The 20,675-nt window shown below is 48.0% G+C and overlaps 2 protein-coding genes across 2 annotated transcripts in view; one reads left to right on the forward strand and one right to left on the reverse strand.

Annotated features, from left to right (window-relative positions):
- The window catches only part of LOC1270931 (uncharacterized), a 34,709-nt gene extending 17,639 nt beyond the window's left edge, over positions 1-17,070 (forward strand). The window contains exons 2-8 of the mRNA XM_061652874.1: positions 9,926-10,032; positions 10,121-10,309; positions 10,391-10,578; positions 10,666-10,786; positions 10,875-12,420; positions 12,478-12,613; positions 13,379-17,070. Coding sequence (XP_061508858.1) covers positions 9,926-10,032; positions 10,121-10,309; positions 10,391-10,578; positions 10,666-10,786; positions 10,875-12,420; positions 12,478-12,613; positions 13,379-15,899 — 4,808 coding nt within the window. The 3' untranslated portion in view covers positions 15,900-17,070. The remainder of the gene's footprint in view (positions 1-9,925; positions 10,033-10,120; positions 10,310-10,390; positions 10,579-10,665; positions 10,787-10,874; positions 12,421-12,477; positions 12,614-13,378) is intronic.
- LOC1270930 (nose resistant to fluoxetine protein 6) lies at positions 16,477-20,035 on the reverse strand. The gene is made up of 3 exons (XM_309658.6): positions 19,002-20,035; positions 18,577-18,922; positions 16,477-18,510 (listed from the first exon to the last, which is right to left on the reverse strand). Exons 1-3 carry the CDS (start codon positions 19,249-19,251, stop codon positions 17,115-17,117), a joined length of 1,992 nt encoding a protein of 663 aa, XP_309658.6. The 5' UTR covers positions 19,252-20,035; the 3' UTR covers positions 16,477-17,114.
- Between the last annotated feature and the right edge of the window lie 640 nt (positions 20,036-20,675).

A 20,675-nucleotide genomic window follows, 5' to 3' on the forward strand; every position in this document is an offset into this window, starting at 1 on the left:
CAGTGCGGATAAAAGGTTAGCGGCGGCGACGGTGGCTGCCGCCAGTCATTACCATCTCCGCCACCGCGCAAAGCTGACAAAACGATGGGAGATGGGGACAAAACGTAATAATAGAAGCAGAGAAAAAAATGACGGTGACGCGATGACAACGACGACCACCACCCGGCCGGGAACGTGACGATTTTATAATGAAATCGAGATCCACGAGCTGCTGCCTGCTGCTGCTGTACGTTGTTGTGTGACACCAGAACTCCGGAGGCAGGACAAAAATGCGCTTGTCACGAAAGCCGTAAAAGCTAGATTGCTTATCATTATTGGTGGCACGGTTTGACTATTATGTTAATAGATTTTTATTCATCGTTGAGCAGAAACGGTGCGATTCTGTAGGGTATATTTGAACAGAATTATTCATTTTCAGCTATGTTTAATTGTTTCACCGTAAAGTATCACTAGAAACAATTTATTATTGAACGTAATATTGGCAAATCGCATTGAAGAGCTTAGTCAGAGCCATGCTGAGATATGACAGTGAAATCTTTCACTCCAAAATGAAATTTCTATGACTCTCCACACCGCTTAGCGTCGTCTAAATATGCAACCAATGAATATCATTCTTTAGTACACGCACACAGTGATCCTCCTTGCGTCTGCCGCTTTGCCTCACCAACAGTCCGCTTCCTGTCGGTGGCGACCAACCAAAACAGGCGAAAGACATCGCACCGTTCCGGAGGAAGCCGGACGATAGTTATATTATTTTATTACTTTCCTCGTTTCTTGTCGTCTAGCGGCGACTGACTAATAATCCACCGGTTAAAGTGGGATATGACGTAAGCTTTCACCTTCACAAACCATTTCCGAAGCTCCCCTTCGATGGAGGGACATTTGAAAACTCAATTTCATTGACCAGTGGTTGAAACGAAGCGATACGGTAATTACGAGTCACTTCTTCCCGGGTGGGGGAGTCTAGGTGTGCGTTATGGTTTATGGAAATTAGTTCGGCTTTCCAATCAACCGTGTGGACGCATTTATTATTTATTTATCTTGGACGTGTTTGGTGGACTGTTTGGAAGTTCATTGTCCAGTAACATGGGTGCGTGCATTTAAAATAGAGAAGAACCATTTCCATGTGCCATTACTCTTGGGGTAGAGAGTGAGAGGGATGAGTCTAGAGGCTGCGATCGTTTGTGGATTTCTCCACTACCCTAATATTGGTGTATCGGTCCGATGCAACCGACCTTTCCACGTTGATTGTGTCTCGTTTCGTGTCACCGAATTGTAATGTAAATTCACGCCCCTGGCAAACATTGCTCCGGAGACTGGAATCAGGGTGACTGCTGTTGTTTGTTCTGTTCGCTATTGGATGGGTAATTTAAAATGGTAAACAGTTAGCTACCCTTGTAGTATAATGGGAATTTTTATTTGCTGCTACGTTAGCAAGTCATGGATTTTGTGAGTGTCTATGTGTTTTTCATTTGGAAAATATTTTGAATATAAAAAATATGATTTTAAAAGTCAAAATCAATATGCGGCCGCAGTTGGACTTCCATTCGTTCCCTAAAGTGCTACCAGATGGAAACGATTTCCCCACTCGCTCAAGCTCCTCCTCCCCGTCTATAGTGGGCCATTTCCTTGCCATTTGTTAACGCGGTGGGAACTAAGCTCCACGTGTTCGTTCCACTCCTCTAGCGCGCAACGACGGTCAATGGGTGACCTAGGTATGACTCATCGGACAGGTCGGAAAACTGTTCGTGTGTGTGCCGGCTTGGCTTGCACATAAAGCGCGTTTATATGTATAGTGCCTGCGGAATTTTAATTACATTTATTGATTGCTATCTATATAGCCTAACACACGGTGGTGAGATGCATTGAATACGATCGCATGTTGTGTACTGGTCGCTAGCGTGATAAACCGAACCTAATCAGTGTTGTGCGTTTGTTTAACAAAATTATTTGATTGGTAGGTAGGATCGTTTTTCCCCCTGTGGAAGGTGATAATTACATGAATATAGGTTGATGAGTGTTACCGTAATTGCATGGTGTTTACTAATCGGATCTGGAAAAGCTTTGGGTAACAATTAAGCTCGACCTGACGGCTTAAAGAATAGAACCGAAACTGAACTGTTTTTCATGAAAGTAAATTAAATCAATTTCAGATGCGCTTTACCGAATTTAAAATGACAGTCCCTGACTCTTTCCATCAGCTCTGTACCATGTTCTGTACCATAAATAAATGCTCGCCCGGCAACGCGCATACCATGTGTCCTCCCTTGTTTAAGCCGACGCCTCTTCGCGTTAAACCAACACATGTTGGCACTTTGTTGTTTTGGGGTAAATTTTCGACACACGTCCGAGACGACTCCGACACGGTTTCTTCTCCTACGTCTGCTTCGTGGGATTTCTCACTTCCTTCCTTCCTTCACTCCACTTTGAAACATCCGGGAAATCATTCCCCTGGCGTATGCAAACACACCTGCCAATTATCCGCGCGGTCTCTCAAAATCAACCTGACACACACATCGTACCGTTAGGAGGGTTTTGTAAACAAACATAAACTTTCCTGAAGAAAAGGTGCACAAATATGTTAATCTTTCCCTTTATATTTGTTTTCAAAAGTGAGTTTTCTTGCGCTTAGAATAATAGTAAAAGGAATGCGAAAGGATAGCGACCCTCCAAATAAGCTCTAACACCGAAACAACATGCACCGCGTTGACAGCAGTTTTATGTTGTGAGGTTAATTTCCTGCTTCTATCCCAAAATTGCAAACATATGCTGCCTTTAGTTAGAGCGCTATGAAAAGTGTGGAAAAAATATAAAACCTACCTATCATATTCTCCAATGGCATCACCCATCCGGATGTCAGCTGCTCCTTTTGCGCTTTAAACTTTGTCGGCAATGAAAACGCAAACCTGCTACGCAAAAAAAGCCATAAGTATTATATTTCCTCGCACGAGTTTTTATTTTAGTTTTTTAAATTGAACACATGCGTCAGTCAATATGTGCACCATTTTTGTTTCGTTTAGAATTTATCCTGAAGAGACATTTCTGCTGTAGTGAAGAATCTTACCGAAGGATGGTATGGCAAAAGCTCTAGAACCACACATTGCATTAAGATACGATGCGTATCCGAATAAGGAAACTTGCACCTTGGCGTGTTGTTATTATATTGCCGTTGTACACCTCCAACAAAGAGGAAGAAGTTGCATTCTAGAAAGCAGCCTGTCTCCCTGAGACACATTTCTGCATCCGATGCCGATCAATTCGATCACGCCAGTGTCGGCGTGTCGGTGGGTTTAGGAATTTATCGATCTAAAATACGGTTATTAATGAAAGCAGCAAGCAAAGTCGATTGGTAAGAAGTGGAACGTGATCTCTGTCGATCGTAAATTCATACCAGCGCAAGATCGCACATCGTGATGATGAAGAAAATCTCATCGATCAAGCAAATGCATGCACTTAAATCGCGAAGCATGCGCAAGTACTACTCCACGGTACGTGCAATCTGCTATCAAGATGAAGTTCGAGCTGTTTACCCATTCGGGTGCATCGGTCTACACAGTGGTGTGCGGTATAGAACCAAAAAGGAGACGGCCAGAGCTACTCCATTCCGTTAGATGCCGAGATGAAGCAAACTTTCCCGAAATAGAACAAACGCTCTCAGCAAGAAGCCTCTGCACAAATGGGCGAATAAATGTTTACCCTCGTAGCATGTATGCTATCAACCTTCAGGGATGTAAACACTCACAGAGGAATTACACACCGGCGATGTGTGGCGAAAATGAAATTTGCGTGTTGTTTTGACCTTTGTTTTAATACGCAACACAACCAGAAGGACCGAAACCAATTGGTTGCAGTTGGCTTCTTGCTAGTGTCATATGGAGAAGAGGCAAATGTGGGATGTTTGTATATAGTGTCCCATAATATAATGTTTATTTTTATAGATTCCATGTCCGTCCATAAGCTCGAAATCACAAAATTGAAGCAAAAGGTTCGATGTCGTCCTTTCTTTGCTTAACGTTTACGAGATGGACGGAGTTTTCCATCGTCCGCCCGTCGGTTTAGGAATTGAAACGATGCTCACCCAATGATACTGACATCCCCGGACACCAGTTTTGCCATATTAACCCGTATGCGTAGTTCTTTCTCGCTTGATACGATCGTTCGCAGTGTGCACATTGCCCTTATGCTTTTGCCTTGGCAGCGTAGGCAACCCAACATAAGTAGAACGCGAATTATGGTCTCCTCCTCCTTCTTCCTTCTTGTCGGCCAGAAGAAAGGTTCATTTCATTGGTGTGTTGCAAAACACACAGTTTGCACCATATTTGAGGTGGGTTTGGGTTAGGGCTTACAAGAAACCGCCTCAACAAACCCGGCCGGCGTCGTTAAAACGAAACCCTGCGTCTGTCTGTGCGTGTGTGTTTTGAAGCTTAACGGGGTGTGGAGCTTGCTCATTTGGGTGGGTGGTTTTAGTTATGAGGGATCTGAGCTGTGAGCAAGTATAAAGAAGGAGTTCCAACCTCAGAAGTGCCGGAACTCGTGTTGGTTTATGTGCTTGAAGGTGCCATCGTCCCAGGAGAGGCTTCGGCTTTATCGGGGTCGGGTTTAAATGCGACCAAATAGAAAAAGGTTCTTAAGCCTTTCACGGCAAGCACTTTACTTCTTTAATGATCTGCTGTTTTCCCGTTTCCTTGATCTAGCTTTTTGAATAAGCAGCTCAACTAAATGTACTCTACCGTTTGTTGTCTGCATGCATATTACTACGTTGCTTTTCAAACATCGTCAACGGTTGGTTCCTCTCGTTCCGTTACGCTTTTGCCATTGCGCCAGTGCGGAGATAATTGATGAGCCAAACGCGGTTCGACCGGTCGGAGGGTCAGTAGTACTACCGTTCCGCGAAAAAACAATGTGTTCATCATCCGTTGGTTTATGAAATATAGATGGAGGATGCAATTTTGATGTGACTGGGCCTGTTGGATCTGTTACTGCTTCAACAACAATGACTCATGGTAAATTTGTGTGTGTGTGTGTTGTGTCTTTTTCAACAACGAAACGATCGCAATGAGGACGGATGATGAATTAAATTATGGTGTACATTTTTTAACCTTAGATTGAATCATACAGCATCCAATCTCTACTAAAGATCGATGCGGCAGTTAGGTTGTGAGCTACATTTGCCAATCCAATTAAGATAGAATCTTGCTGGAAATGTATCTCCTACACACAACAAATGCGAACTTCCGATAGCATTAGAGAATAGCAAATTGATGTAATATGTATCTATTAGCGTACATTTCCGATTTTTCCACTTCCTTCATCTCACTTTGTTGGCCCCGGTGCCAGAAGTTTCCGGTTTGGAAATGGTAAATCTCTTTTAAAAATAATATGCCTACACAGCGACACAAACGAGCCTCCTTACCAACGTTACCAACGTGCTCTCGACGCCGCCATGAAACGGTTCCCCTTACGGTGTTTGGTGCTTTATTTTCAACATCATCATCTCTCCTCAACTTCACCTACGGAAAGAACAATCTCCTCTTTCGCATAAAGCTGTTTAAAGCCCTCCTGGCTGGACTGACTGACTGACTGACTGGGCTCTGCCCTCTTCCCTTTTTTTTATGCGCCAAACTACGGCTCTACGGTTCGGCAAGATCGATAATTGGCTTTTAATTTTGCCGAATCGACAGCATGGGGCCAACCTTCAATTGTGTGTGTGTGTGTGCGTCATACTTGCAGATCGCGCGAGAAGACGATGAGGGAGGGAAAAAGCGATGACGGTGACGACGATTCGAATTGCTGATTCGAACGTGCACTAGAGAGGAGGCTTCCCTAATTTCGCACGGTTTTGCAAAGTTCCGTTCGTTGTGTTTTGTTAGATTGATTTCTAACCGTAACCGTTGAACCGAACCTGCGGCTGTGGCGGCTTTGAGTGTCCCCTGAGGCTGCGGCGGTGGTGGGTTTAAATTGGAAGGGGGCTGCAAAAAGTGCAAGATTGAATCCGATCCGACTTAACGGGGATTTAAGCGAGGAGGGGAGATGCACGACTGTGAAGTTGTTGCAAGGCTTTGATCGTGAACTCGCCCTTTTCTTTTTTGGTTGATCGTTCCTTAATCGATTTCCTTTCCATATTGTAAAACAAAAAAAGGTGTAGATTTGCTTGCTGGATTTTGTGGGTCAAATGCTAATTTCACAGCTGCGCCCTTAATCGACTTCCCGCTTTTCTTACACTTTCAATTTAAATTACTTTTCCTACTGGAGAGTGTAACGCTACGAAGGGGTAAAAACTTCTTCCTTCACTGTACAATTTGGACACGTCCCATAAAACGAATTAGGCGACCCCAAAAAAAGGAAACGGATCAAATTGCTAGTTCTTCCACTGCTCAGCGCTACTGTGTTAATATTTTATTGATTCCGAGAAACAGTGGCGAGCAAGGAATGACGAAACTACTGCAATCACACTTTATCAGTCCTTGCTTTTTATAGCCACCGCGCCGAACATCAAACGCCACGCGAGAGAGTGCGCTCAACTTGGGTGGGTTATAGGCCACCCTTGACCTTCAAAGGAGCACCACCCATCATTGGGAATGAGATTTCGCAAAGCGAAAACAAACAAACTCGGTGAAAGAAGCTTGTTTTATGTCCCAACCGATTGCCAATCTACTCCAATTGCTAATCAATCATTGTACTTCGATAATCCGACCATAGAAGGAACGCATTGCGTACGTAAATCGTTGATAGCGGGACAAACCCTGCAATTCAGAGTGAGTGTTTAAATCTTCACGATAGTGCTAGTGCCTCTTTACCAAGCACTTGGTGCAACGATTGCACAGTTTACGTGAAGTAGCGCACCCACTCGTCGGAAGGGAGAAGCACCTACTCCCCCCGGGCCTGTTGCATAATCTGTCTCAAGAGAGGAGAACGCTTACGGCGCAAGAATCTCCACGCCTAGAAGCTGTCCGTCCAGATGGTGTCACTTGTGGCACTCCACTTGACTGATTTTATCTACTTGGTTCCGCCGCTGCCGACACACCACCACGGCTTGTGGCTTGTGAGTGATTAGCGCAACGAATTAGCAATCTCACCGAACGCTGTAGTGTGTTCGTCATTTTGCTGTGAAAACACAGTACAGTAAGGTGAACTCATTTTCCATCCAACACGGTGACAACGGTTCTGTTGCGGTTGTGAAAACGGCACAGAGAGAGCGAAGGCGCACAATTTGAATCTTCCTGCGAGGTTGAGTGGGGTGTGGGTTGTTTTGCTATTGCAGCCGTCAGCTAACTGTTTGTTTGCAAATGCAACTGCACTCCCCGAAGGCGTTGCAGTGTTGTTGGTGGCCCTTTGAATGAAGTAAATATTAACTGATGAAAGGGGTTGAACACAAACGCCTTGCTTTTCGAGCATGACAGTTTTATATGATGTGAATAGTTATTGTAGGATATTAAGTTAAGTTTACTGCATAAAAGCATTGGTCTGGTTTCGAGTTTAATTGTACCGAAATAAATAAGGAGATATCGTTAATTACATGCTTTTTCAGTACATTGTTTTAATAATTTTTAATGCACCATGGAAAAGCTGGTACTTTAGTAAATAGTGTGCTTAGAATACTGGTATTCTTCAAAATACGCTATTCATGCGGACCGAAGGTAATAGCGTATATCGAATATTAGCGTAAGTTGAATTTCGAGGTTTTCAGTCAAATTATAGCTTATTTTTGTAACATTTTGCTTGAAGTGGTAGGTTTTAGTCATTAAAATAGTTAATTGATCCGATTTCAACTGAATATTACAATTTTGTACCTTGTAAAAAAGTACAACATAATTTGACCAATTATAATTCTGTCACAGGGCCCCTTCACGATTCTAGTCAGCTTTTTTGTATGGAGTTTGACAGGTGAAGGCTTAAATCATGTAAACACTCCATTCAAAACCACACACAAAATAAGCCTGCGATTTTCAGCCTAGATTATTTTCGAGATTCAAAGCTAGAATTAGATCCGAGTACCTGCTCGAAAAAATGGTAAAACAAGGTGATGTTTTCATTTATCCCAAGGTACATCAAAGAGATCAGGTGTTAGACTCTAGAATCAAAGTGTATTTAGACCACGTTGTAGCATGTTTTTTTTCTAACCAAATTTGAACATCACCTTTTCAGCTTGACGAATACTCAAAACATTCTTAAAACCATCACTCAGAAACAGAAACGATACAAAATCAGCCTTCTAAATACACATACACCTTGGGATAAGCTCACCTGTATACTATACCCACTTTGATAGCTGCTCGAAAACTGCTGTACAATGCAAACAGCTGACAGGCTGAAATTTCAGCCTAAGATCTAAAAACGGAAAGGGGCCTAAATTTTAAACAGGGATTCCTGTAGTTATATTAAATTAATTTGAAATAAAATACTCAATGTGATTTTTATTTGACTACAATGTAATGTTGTACTAGACTGTACTAGATACTAGATACTAGATACTATACTGTATGTTGTGTTTTAATTTAATCACAATTAAACTACCGTTCTCTCCTCTCCGATCGATAAAGTATAAGATCAGCGAGCTCAGCATTGTGCTGAAATTAAAGCTTTGCAGTTAAAGCGTCCAGTTAGTTGCAAGTAACAGCATTTATTAGATAAGAATAGAAAGTTGGTTGAACAAAGAATTAGTTATTCCAACGAAACACCCGGTGGTGGTTCGAGCAGGGGCGATCGGTCACGGATCGGTCTCGTATCAACGGCTCCGTTAAACGTCTCACAATCCCGTAATGGCATTTGCCCAGGCCCGTTCTTTTCGTTCCTTCTTGGAAGTTCACTTTTCTCTACCTACTGGTGGTGCAGCAAGCTAACCTGATGCCTCCCATCGTATCTAATCTAAGAAAAAAACGGTTTCTTAATTTCTTCGGTTAAGTTTTTTGTAGGTTACGTTATCACGGTTCCTCTTTTCCCTTTTTTGGGGGCCGCAACTGCACGCGAGAGGTTCGGTGAGGTACACAACATACGCCCAGCCCACGCGGTACTTCAACTGCACCTTCAGTCACCACACCACTGGTACACAAGGCACACATTAACAAGTTTTAAACGCCCGTCATTAGTATCTATAGTGCCTTTCACCCCTCGTTCCAGGCTCGATCCCCGTTCCCGGATGGTGGTGCTGTTAGGTTGTTCTCTTCGCGCAATATTGCATCTTCTCGCGCGGGTCTGACCCAAATCGCGCCAACACTTTCTTTCTTCGTTTGGGTGCAATTTCTTCGAGGGCACCACACCCACCCGCCCGTGGAAATAGTGTTTAGGGGCATTTTACGAACTACCTTTGCGAGCATAGGGAACCATTTTTCCTTCCATCTTCAATGCTGAACGTGCGAGCACTTGTTATTGCTTTGTTCATCCTATGTGTGCAAAGCAAACGTGGGCTAGAAGAAGATGCTGCTTACTTCAATGTGCGCAACGCTCAAAAAAGGGGGTTAAAACAGCGTTTTACGATCCACCAGGAGGTTCATACTCACACTGGGGGAGGACGGAAAACATGATAAAGCTTTAATGCAAGGGGCTAAAGAACCGGGACGGTTGATTGTTAGTTTGGAGGCGGAAGAAAACAAACACACACCGTAAGGTGGAATGTATTTTTCTCAGTTAATAAATTCGATTTTATGATACCTTTGAGTCAGCGTTCATGGCGCCATATAATTTCTTCTGCGGAGCTTCGTACCAATGGGATGATCTATAAAACGAAAATGGGACTGTCCAACGTTTGTAGCTAGCTGTGTACGTAGAATGTTGTCAACAGTTTGGGGGATGTGATTATGCTTTGAAAGTAGTATAAACAATGAGCAAAATGTGTAGAAAGCATGAACATTTTAACACAAACTTTATCTACCAGTTGTTGTTTGATGTGCACTAAGTCTGTAAATCTTACCCTTCCTGAATCTTGCAGATGATCAACGATTTCATCCTTCCAAAGAATTCTCACACTATGGCCGAATCGTTCCACAGCTGCGACATGGACGGCATAAACGATCCTTAACGAATACACGCGAAGAGGTATGTAAGATGCTGCCATACGATGCATAAAGTGTATACTTTTATATGTTTTAAATATTTGTATTTATTCATTGTTTCATCTCCACAGAACGGGCTTCACGCGTCGCATTTAACCTTAAGTTATACATTAAACGAAGCTGATGTGATATTAGATTTACAACTAAACAAGCGGCTCATCCCGGACGGACACTTTCTTAGCTATCAGCTGCCAAACGGAACGGGCAAACACGTGATCCGGTACAACCGTCCGGAAGAGGTAGACCTTTGCCACTATCAGGTATGTACCCGTTGTATCTCTCCCGCTCTATCGATTGGCATGGCATAGTGATCGACAATTTCCACCTCCACCCCCGTTTAGGGCAAAATACGCGGCAAACCGGACTCGAGTGCAGCGATTTCAACGTGCGGCGAGACGGAAGGCATTAGAGGCATTATCATCGATACCGACGATACGTATTACATAGAAAGTCCGCTAACATCGGCTAATGCGGCGCAAGGCAACGACAAAACGGCCAGCATCAACCTTGGAGAGCACTTCATTTATCGGTTAGTTGGTCGACGGCTTAATGCGTGTGCAAAGTGTTTGTTTTATCTAATTGGCAATTATTTATTCCAATGCACCAACATCATCAGGCACGCTGATTTGGTTCCCGCTGGTCCGAATGGGGACGGTCACCGGTGTGGTTACGAGGGAGGACACATCAACGCAACGCACGATCCTGAGCTTTACCAGCAACATATGGCAGCGCCACGGGTAAGGATTAGCGCACGATTTATGGCACACATTAGACAAGGCGGACGTCAATGGTCTGACATTTATTGATCCACCCTTTGCTTTGCAGCGCGAAAAGCGGGCCACTTCGTCTGGGTCGTCCTCGCCAAAGATCCGGGGTCCGTACAATGCGAACAAGTACTCGAGCTACGTAGAGCTGGTGATCGTGGTAGACAATAAGATGTTCAAGACGATGCGCGAGAACTTCAAAACCGTCCAGCAGTACTGCAAGGATATAACGAACATCATCAACGCGCTGTACGAGCCGCTAAACATCTTCGTCGGGTTGGTGGGCGTGGTCGTCTGGAACGAGGGTGACGAGATCGAGCTGTCCAAGGATGGTGAGGTGACGCTCAAGAACTTCCTACACTATCGCAAGAAAACGCTCATCAAGGACCACCCGAACGACAATGCGCAACTGTTCACGAAGGAACACTTCGACGGTGGTGTGGTGGGGAAAGCGCTCAAGGGTCCGATCTGTACGTACGAGTTCTCGGGCGGTGTAGAGATGTATCACAGCGAGATCATCGGCGTGCAGGCGACCACGGTTGCGCACGAGATGGGCCACAACTTTGGCATGGAGCACGATACGGCCGACTGTGAGTGTCCGGAGGAGCGGTGCATCATGTCCGCCTCGAGCTCGTCGATCGCACCGAAGCACTGGAGCCGGTGCAGCATCGATCAGCTGAGTTTGGCGTTCCATCACGGCATGAACTACTGCTTGATGAACAAGCCGGAAAGTCTGTTCGATTCGCCCGTTTGCGGCAATGGGTTTGTGGAGGCGGGCGAACAGTGTGACTGCGGGCTGCCCGATTACTGTGACAACTCGTGCTGCGATCCGCGCACCTGCATGCTCCACTCGAACGCATCCTGTGCGACGGGCGAATGTTGCGATCTGCGCACGTGCAAACCGATGATCGGCGGTACCGTCTGCCGGCAGGCGGACGGTGAGTGCGACCTGCCGGAGTACTGTTCGGGCGAGTCCGAGTACTGCCCTGGCGATGTGTTCAAGCGTGACACGGAAGTGTGCGATGGTGGCAAGGCGTTCTGCTACCGTGGTACGTGCCGGTCGCAGAACGATCAGTGCCGATTGCTGTGGGGCCCGACGGGCAAATCTTCCGAACAGTGCTACGTGAAGAATGAGGATGGCAGCCGGCACGGTAACTGCGGCTACAATCGGGTGAAGAACGAGTACGTCAAGTGTGACGGTGCGGACGTACACTGTGGCATGCTGCACTGTCGGCATTTGAATGAGCGGCTCGAGTTTGGCATGGAATCGGTGGCAATACTGTCGCACAGCTTCATGACGTACAATGGTAGCGTGATACCGTGCCGGACGGCAATCGTCGACCTTGGGCTGCAGAAGGTCGATCCGGGCCTGACGCCCGACGGTGCCAAGTGCGGCGAAGGGAAGATGTGCCTCAACCAGATGTGCATGTCGGTAGAGAAGCTGCGTGCCAGTGGGAGTGGTGCTGCGTGTCCGGAAAATTGCAACGGCAACGGCGTGTGCAACAGTGAGGGCCACTGTCACTGTGATCTCGGGTTTGCCCCGCCGCTCTGTAACCTGGACGGGTTCGGCGGTTCACTCGACAGCGGACCGGCAAGCGATCCAAATGGTAAGTGTGTGTGTTTCAGTGTGATTATTTCATGAATTAATTTATTTTCCTTTGCAGCAATGGTCGCATTCCGTCGAATGATGTACATTTTCTTCTGTGGCGTGGTGCCGGTGTGCACCATCTTTGCCTTCGTCGTGTACTACATTCGCAATGGGCAGTCGTTCAACGGCAAACGGAAACCACCACCGAATACGTACGTATCGCGACAGTCGGCCGCTGTCATTTCATACTCGTCTTCCAGAGCAGCACTAATGTCATCGTCGCTCGGTGCTGGCGGTTCTGGTAGTAGTAGCGGTGGTGGTGGATCAGGAGGCGAACATTCCCACACGCACTGCGCGCTGTCCCGTGATAGACGTGAGGGGCTGGTGATCGGTGAAGTGCAGCTCGTATCGAGCACGAACACTGCGACACTGAGGAAAGCGCCCGAAATCCCGCGAGCACTTGGACCGGCCGGGCCGAGGCACGTCTTGATCGGCGACATGCGTCTGGTGTCCAGCACTAATCCAGCACTGCTAAACGCTAGCACCGAGCTGCACCTTTAGTTCGTTTTTTGTTTGTGTTTGGTGTTTGTTGTCTTTCGTTCGACGCATGTAGAGTTTGCAGATATGTTTTGCTTGTGATGTTTGGTCGGTAGACAGTAGTACTACAGTAGTTTGTTCTTCCTTCGTTGTGCTTCTGTTGCTTACACGATGGTGGCGGTATATAGATATTAGACGCATGGGTATGTGGAAAAGTATGTTGTAGATTTTCCTTAAGTTAACTCAATTACATCACGTTCCATGTAACCTTTCAACTTCTCATTTTCCCATTTACTAATGCCCTTTCAACTCATGCCCTGTGGCCCTTCAACTTCTTTTCTATGGCATTTAACAAAACTGCATGACGCATGACTCCATCCGCATCGACCCTAAACCCTCGACCGTACTGAAACATTCGCTCATCATTTCGTCCTTTCCAGCTTGACCACACACATCAAACCGGACGGTTCCCATTCTGCCAGCTCCACGCACACGATGCTACCATCCTCACCGAACTCGCCCGACTCGGATATGAACGCGGCCCTGCTTCGCCCATCGTCCACGATCAGCACCACGGTCGCACCGAACGAGTCGGACTTTGTGGCCAACAATAACATGTTCGGTAAATTTAAAGGATTCACCCTACAACCCCTTCCCCAGTCCACGGTCGGCGGCGGCGCGACGGCCGTTCACAAAAAGACGCCCAAGGTGGCGTTCGTGCAGCCGGTTGCCAAGTGCAGCGAGGACACGACCAGCAACGCCGTGCCGGCCCGTGCAGCACCTCCCGTACCCGTACCGCTAAAAATGCTAGCACGCGATAGTAGTAATGATCGCAGCACCAGTAGCTTAGATAATGTTGCATCATCGTACAATAAACCGGCAGGTAATGGCGCTCCCTTCTCGCAAGCCCGCATCAACGGCTGCAAGCTGGCCAACCACGAGCACCAGCTGGACACCTCCTCGGCGCCCGCGCTGCCACCGATGAATCCGGGCTCCACCGCCCGGCCGATCATTTCCAGCCCGATCCTCGAATCGTCGACCGCGCGCGACCTGGTGGTGGCCGGCGTGAAGGGGCAGAAAGCGGCATCGAACGTACCTATCCGCCCGGCACCAATGCTGCCACCGGTGCCGGCGACCGGCGACGTTGCCGCTTCTAATGCCGCCTCCACCGGCACTCCGTCCGAAACGTCCAGCACGCTCTCCGCCGAGGTGCTGATCAACCCGATGAGCAAGGACAAGAAGGCGAAGGAAAGCAAACTGAACCGCATTACGTCGTACTTGAAGAAGGAGGAGAAACCCCCCAAGCCGGAACCGAAGCAGCTGAAGGTGATCGATAAGGAGAAGCTGCGCAACATCGACATTTCCGCACCGATCCCGATCGATCAGAATAATCCCGAGCTGGCGAAGAGTATGCCCCGGTTGGCGGACGGCGCGAACGACGAGAAGCAACAGGCCGCCGTTGCTGCCTCGGTACAGCGTGCTAAAAGCATGCGCGATCCTCCGGAATCGATCGTTGGGAACGTCCAGCGCAAGGTACGCATTGTGGACGATCGATCCGACCGGTCGGAGAGCGGTTCGATCGGCAGCGGAACGTCGGGGAAGAAAGGACCGGGCACGGCACTGAAGCGCCCGCAAAGTATGGTCGGTACGCGGCCTACCATTCCACCGCCGCGGCCGCCAGTACCGGGAGCTGTTGTGCAGACGACGGCGGCCTTGAAAATTCCCGGCCTGCCCGGCTATCAGAATCCCGTGCCGTCGAAATCGGTGCGCATTGTGGCACCCGCCGGCAGTGGAGGAGGAGCCAACGAACGGAGCGAGTATGATGATTGTCGCGATAGTGGGAACGGTACCGGCCAATCCTCGCTAGGATCGGACAACATCTACTCCGTGATCGATGAATCGCCCTCACCGCCGAGCATACTGTCGCCCCCGGCCATTTCATCCGGCGGCAGTTCCGAAAGCATGGGTTTGCTGGGCGAGATCGTCAACGAGATCGAAAGCCGTAACGGTGACTCGGTGTACATTGCGTCCACGCTGCGCCGGGGCGAGGGTGGACAGAGCAGCAGAAAGTCTTCCTCCACCGCGAGCCAGCTGACGACGGCGGTGGTGGCACCCACCGGTCCTACAGCGACACTGGCCTCGCCCGAGCTAGAGGACGATGAACCGACGTACGTGAACACGTCGGAGATTATCGACGACGATGATGATTTCGACGCGACGGACGATGACGATCTGGACGATGAGCATCCGGTGCCGAACCGCAACTCGGGACTAAGCACCACGTCAAGTGGCTACCTGCGTCCGTCCGCGATCAACAGCACGCCGATCGCACGGATAACACCGTCCACTGGGAATGGGACTGGGACGGAGAAGGCTGCTCCCACGTCAGGGGTAAGCAGCTTCAAATCCACTGCCCCTGCAAATACCACCACTAGCGCAACCAACGGTACGGGCAGCGTGTTGAATCAGCTAAAGTTCCAAGGACCCGCCGCAAAGGATGCGCCGAAAAAAGTAACTGCCAGTGCCGGCACAGCCAACGGCACCAACGGTCAATCGTCCTACAAACCGTACCACAGCGTGCTGACGAACAATGCGCGCGCTGGTTCGGTGGTGGCCGCCGCCAAAGCGAAAATAGCCGCGGAAAAGTCTAGTTCAACCACTCCCGCGACCACCACCACCAACAACACCACCAAAAAGCTGCCTTCACAAGCGAACGCATCCGTCCGCACGCGCACTCCTTCGCCCCGGGGAAGCATTGCCAACGGGTCCCTACCGAACGGCACGGTGCCGGGCAAGGGAACGGCCACCACGACGACGGCAGGCACAAAGCCGAAAACGGCCGCCAAACCAACGGCGGCCGCCATCGGCAATGGGAAGCTTCTAACGGCGGCCGCACGGCCTGGTCCGGGCAAAGTTTCCAACGTGGCGTCGCTGCAGCAAAAGTTTGAAAGTAAAAAGTAGGAATGTCCCGCATGCAAGGACGCAAAGCAAAGCAAAGCAGCAGACACAAATCATGTTCCTTTCGCGAAGGATTCGGATGCTCTCCCCCCAAGAACTGCCGTAAGAATGTTGTGCTGAGCGCGTTAATCAGTAGCTTTTAATCATGCCGACGATACACGAGTACACGAATTCCGTGACCGAAAACAACTAGTTTTGCAGAGCGTTTTGACGAAAACGGCAAAGGCGAATAGATTTTTTTCTTTTGTAATATAACAATTATTTATACTTTGCGTCCGTTAGGATGCACAGGTGGTACGAACTTCGATAGGACCAATCAATTTGTTATATTAATTAGAGTGTCCCCTTGGAAGTCCAGACGAGCGATTTTGAATCGGTTCCCAATGGAGGGTTGTTTTGCTTGGCCTCCTTATCATAATGCAAAACTGAAGCGTGGCGTGTGTGTAAATGTATTGATGTGTTCAGTAAAGTGTGCTACGAAGGCGCCAAAGAAATGCAATCCAATCGGTGCACCGCGGTGAGGAGAAAGAAGGGCGAAAGAGAACGTTCGTAAAGAAATGTCGTCAAATAGGGTCAAATCTTAGTGAGTGTATTAGTGGATGGATCTATTTTGTTAAAGATATGGTCATACAATCAAAACAAAAAGGTCTTTGGTCTCGTAAAATCTGTAAATAATCTAAACAACAGCGGCGGTGGTGTAATGTTGTTCGTAATCGGATCGTGTTATAGATGTGTTGTTTAGCTCCACTAAAGTTCACCGGAAACATTGAATTATATTGGACGGATATAATAAACACACACACGCATACACCCGGGATGGTGAATAAGTATAGGTAGGGAGATGAATTAAAAGTTTCCAAACACGCTTTTGCTAAACACCGTTCGTCAAACACATCGCAAAAGGGGGGGGGGGGGTGTTGGAGGCATTGTATTGTACACTCGGCGATTGATTCGACTGGCCAGGAAGAGATAGCTTTTAGGGAGGGCTGGACTTCTTACGATAGGTATTTAATTTCTTCCTCCATCCCATTTTCCTCCCCCATTCACACCCCTGGAACGCTGAAGTTCCATATTACATTATTTTGCGTAGTAGCGAGACAGTTCTATCGAAAGACGGTGAAGCTATGGTTTAATAAAAAAAAACGAAAGATGTCTTTTTTATACTCAAAAAATTCAACGAAAAACGCTTTCCACTTTACTCTCCAATTTGCTCGATCTTTAATCCGAAGCTCTCTTTCTCTTGAAGATGTATCTCTCTACTCCGAAGAATGGATACTCAAACGCAATGCACCACACCGTGCCGATGACAGCACTGATGCCAATGAGCCCAAACGAAGTGTAAAATATGTTCACCACCGTAAACTCGACCGGAAACCGAAGAGCCTGTGTCAGCGTGATAGCCTGTATGGCGATGTGCACGAGATACATCGAGTAGGAGAGCCGGGACAGCGGTTGCCACAGTGGACAGCCGAGAAACCGATCTACGATGCCACCCTGCTCGTTAACGCACACAAAGATCACCCACATCACCGCAAAGGCCCAGAACGATCGATGCAGCGACTCGTAGAATGCGTCCGCAATGGGAAGGATGCGCGTGTAGTCACCGATGTACAGCTGCTTCAAGGAGTAGCCCGTCACAATGAGGATCGCGATCGTCAACAGCCAACCGAGTGCCAGTGCCGGTTTGGATAGCTTCACACGCGCCTCCCGGGTGCGGTGCAACAGGTAACCGAACAGCACACCGAACAACCACACCGACATGCGCGCATGTGTCGGATGGTAGGTTTTGCGTGGCATCAGGCCATCTCCCCTCGGTGCGGCTCGGTTGAGCCGGTACTCGTTCACCATGAAGGTGGCAAAAACGCAGCTGATCGAAAGCATCGCTAGCAGCACGATGACGGGCACGAAGCGTTTCCCATAGCGCCACAGCAGGTACATGAGCAGCGGCGAAACAATATACAGCTGCATGTCCACGGAAAGGTACCACGTGTGCACGAAACACATCGACTCGTAATGCACATAGTTCTGTACGTACAGCAGCGCAGACCACCAGCTCTTGTGGCAAGCGGTCAGCAGCTCCTCGGCGACCAGCTTGTACAGAATGCCTTCGCCGACAACGTCCACGAAAGCGATACCGAACATAATCAGTGCGGCATAGGCGGGTGTAAGACGGACGATACGATGCAGCCACAGCTCCCACACGTTTAGCCTTTTCGTTCGCTCCAGTTCGCGTAGCATCTTCAGCGCAACGAGCATACCGCTGAGCATGAGGAAGATGTCGACCGCTTTTCCACCGAGCCGGTGAAACAGTACTCCGAAGTAGCTTTCCGCGTACTCTTGGCGCACGGGAATGTTAAACGTCGGTATGCCGTACGCCGAATCGTGCACGTGATTCACGATGATCCACAGCATCGATAACGCCCGGATGCCGTTGACGCACTCGAGCACACCGTCCTTGCCCACCGATCGTGGCACTATGCGGAACACGTGGCCAAGGTTCGTGTACAGCGAGAAACGCTTCACGTAGCTGGGAGCTTCCCGTTTTTGGTAGAAGAAGAACAGATCCACCACCGTGGCCAGGAGCAGAAACGCTCCGTACACTGAAAAAAGAACGCTGAAAGCGATAAGATTACGACAAGATTAGCTGAGAGAGAAAGGCAGTCGAAGCAATCAGTCTTACATCGCTACAATAGTGACCGCAGGGAAGGATCGGTCCTCGTCGCGGTAGCAAAACTTTTCCAGAATCGGCCCATTGCCCACAAACATTTGATTGGCGGCAAAGTACGCCTGCGTTAGCTGGGCCACAAGCGCTGGCTCACACGTGTCCGGTACGCACACACCGTACTGTAGTGGAGCAGGAACGGGGACGCCGATACGGCTAAGATCGATGTAGAGTGTACAGTGCTGACCACCGATTTTGGTCAATGATCCCTGGTGGGAAATACGACGACACTGGTCGAAGTTCCCGAACTCGAACACATTCCCGAACAGTATGCCGGACGGGTTCTTTCCCCACGAGTCGAACACTGCGCGAAAATGGGGCGAAAAAAGAACAACGTTACTTTACAAACGGTCTGTGTCTTCTTTACAGTCCACACTACTCACTGCTAAGGGCCCACGGTTCGCCGGCATCGAAAGAGCGCGCAAATACATCCAGCTGGTTGAGGCAGGCATGATCGGTAGCAGACGTTGCGTTCCAGTACTGAGACACTTGCTTGAGATGCTCCAACAATCCAATTGGAATTTGATTCAACTTTTGCAGCTGTGCGTTGGCACTAGGGACTACAGCACCGCATAAGATCGTGACGCTAAAGGCAACGAGCACTGCTCGGCCTGCACGAGCACGGTGAGCCATGCTGCTGACCACCGCTTGAACAATCCGGATCAAACTACAAACTGCCGTGGTGCACCCGAGTGTACTCACTTTAAAACCAAACGCAGTTGAGGTCCCCACTTCCAGCTTTTTGATAACGGTTCGCTATCAGGATAAGGTATTTCGCCCACCGATCGATCAATGGCGAACGAGATTTGGGCGTAGCATAAGTTTCAGTCATTATCGCTTATATTGCTTCCGATCTTAGGTAGGTGTGTTGTAGGACCGTTATCACCTGAATGGCTGGCTTTGTCATATTAGCAGCGAGGTGCTGTGCTTGGGAGGAGATTGCGAACAGGTTGGCAAAAAACGAGCTTTAGAGATTGTGAAGCTTTACTCGTACGGCGGGCGAGTGATTATATTTTGATTATCGCTTTTATTGTCTGTTACATCGTATTATCACATGCCGTTTTACGTTGCATTTGATACGCCCGGGTCACGCGCATTTTGAAAACCATGCGTTTGTGTCGTGGTGTGGTATCATAGAAGGGTCTGAAGAAACCCCCGGGAGGTTTGAAGAAGCATAAAATAGCAAACTAAACCGTAATAAACAGAACATAATACGTTCACGAAGGCTTCGCTTCGCTTTACGTGTTAACGTAGTAGAAACCGCTGTAAACGTATAGCACCGGTACCGCTGTAAACAATGTATTTCCATTCATTGCTACTGAACGATAAATATCGCTCCAAAATACCTTATATCCTACAAGATCTATTGAACAGGAGCACAGTGCTTGCGGCAGGTTGTTGTACTAGCATCCCCCCCCCCCCTATCCCCTCTTATCTTCGAGCCACTCTATTACTCTATCGACCAGCACTCCACGTTACCCAGTTTAAGCCAACCTTATCATTCTTATCATGCCGAGGCGTGTGGCACGGGTCAGGTCTGTTGGCTGTAGTGTTGTTTGAAATTGTAACAGAAGTAACAGGGAACCAGGTGCTGGTAGCGTATGACCGCCCTCTTCGAAGAGGACCAGTTCCACCTGTGCCATATGATTGGGTAAGATAAGAAGCGCAGGGCTAAGATAAGAGCTACTTCTAACTGTTTTGCTTCCTATTTTTTGCATGAAAATAAACAATCAAGGCGGCGATTACAGTGCTTTGATAGGAAATGACCATTGATAGTAGGTACATATATCAGATCAAGAGAGAGAGAGAGAGAGAGAGAGAGAGAGAGAGAGAGTGAGAGAGAGAGAGAGAGAGAAAGAGAGAGAAAGAGAGATTAAGGCTTATGGGATCATATGTACAATATGCACCGTGTCCGAAGACAAAATTCCTATTAAACCACTACAACAAAGCTCTACCAATAGCTCCCGATGATGACTTGGATAAATGTCATCGTTCATTCAGCGTTTTTGATTAGATAACAGTTAGCGTGGGGTCACAGCAAAAGGGTTGGCCCATAA

Source organism: Anopheles gambiae, chromosome 2 (assembly GCF_943734735.2).
Source record: "Anopheles gambiae chromosome 2, idAnoGambNW_F1_1, whole genome shotgun sequence".
Lineage (NCBI taxonomy): Eukaryota > Metazoa > Arthropoda > Insecta > Diptera > Culicidae > Anopheles > Anopheles gambiae.

What these genes read in the sequence shown, in the direction of transcription:
- LOC1270930 (XM_309658.6), bottom strand. Translation starts at nt 19,251, where the DNA reads ATGGCTCACCGTGCTCGTGCAGGCCGAGCAGTGCTCGTTGCCTTTAGC. An exon ending in CGAACCGTGGGCCCTTAGCA is followed by an intron (nt 18,923 to 19,001) that starts GTGAGTAGTGTG and finishes ATTTTCGCGCAG; the next exon opens with TGTTCGACTCGTGGGGAAAG. An exon ending in GCGGTCACTATTGTAGCGAT is followed by an intron (nt 18,511 to 18,576) that starts GTAAGACTGATT and finishes TATCGCTTTCAG; the next exon opens with CGTTCTTTTTTCAGTGTACG.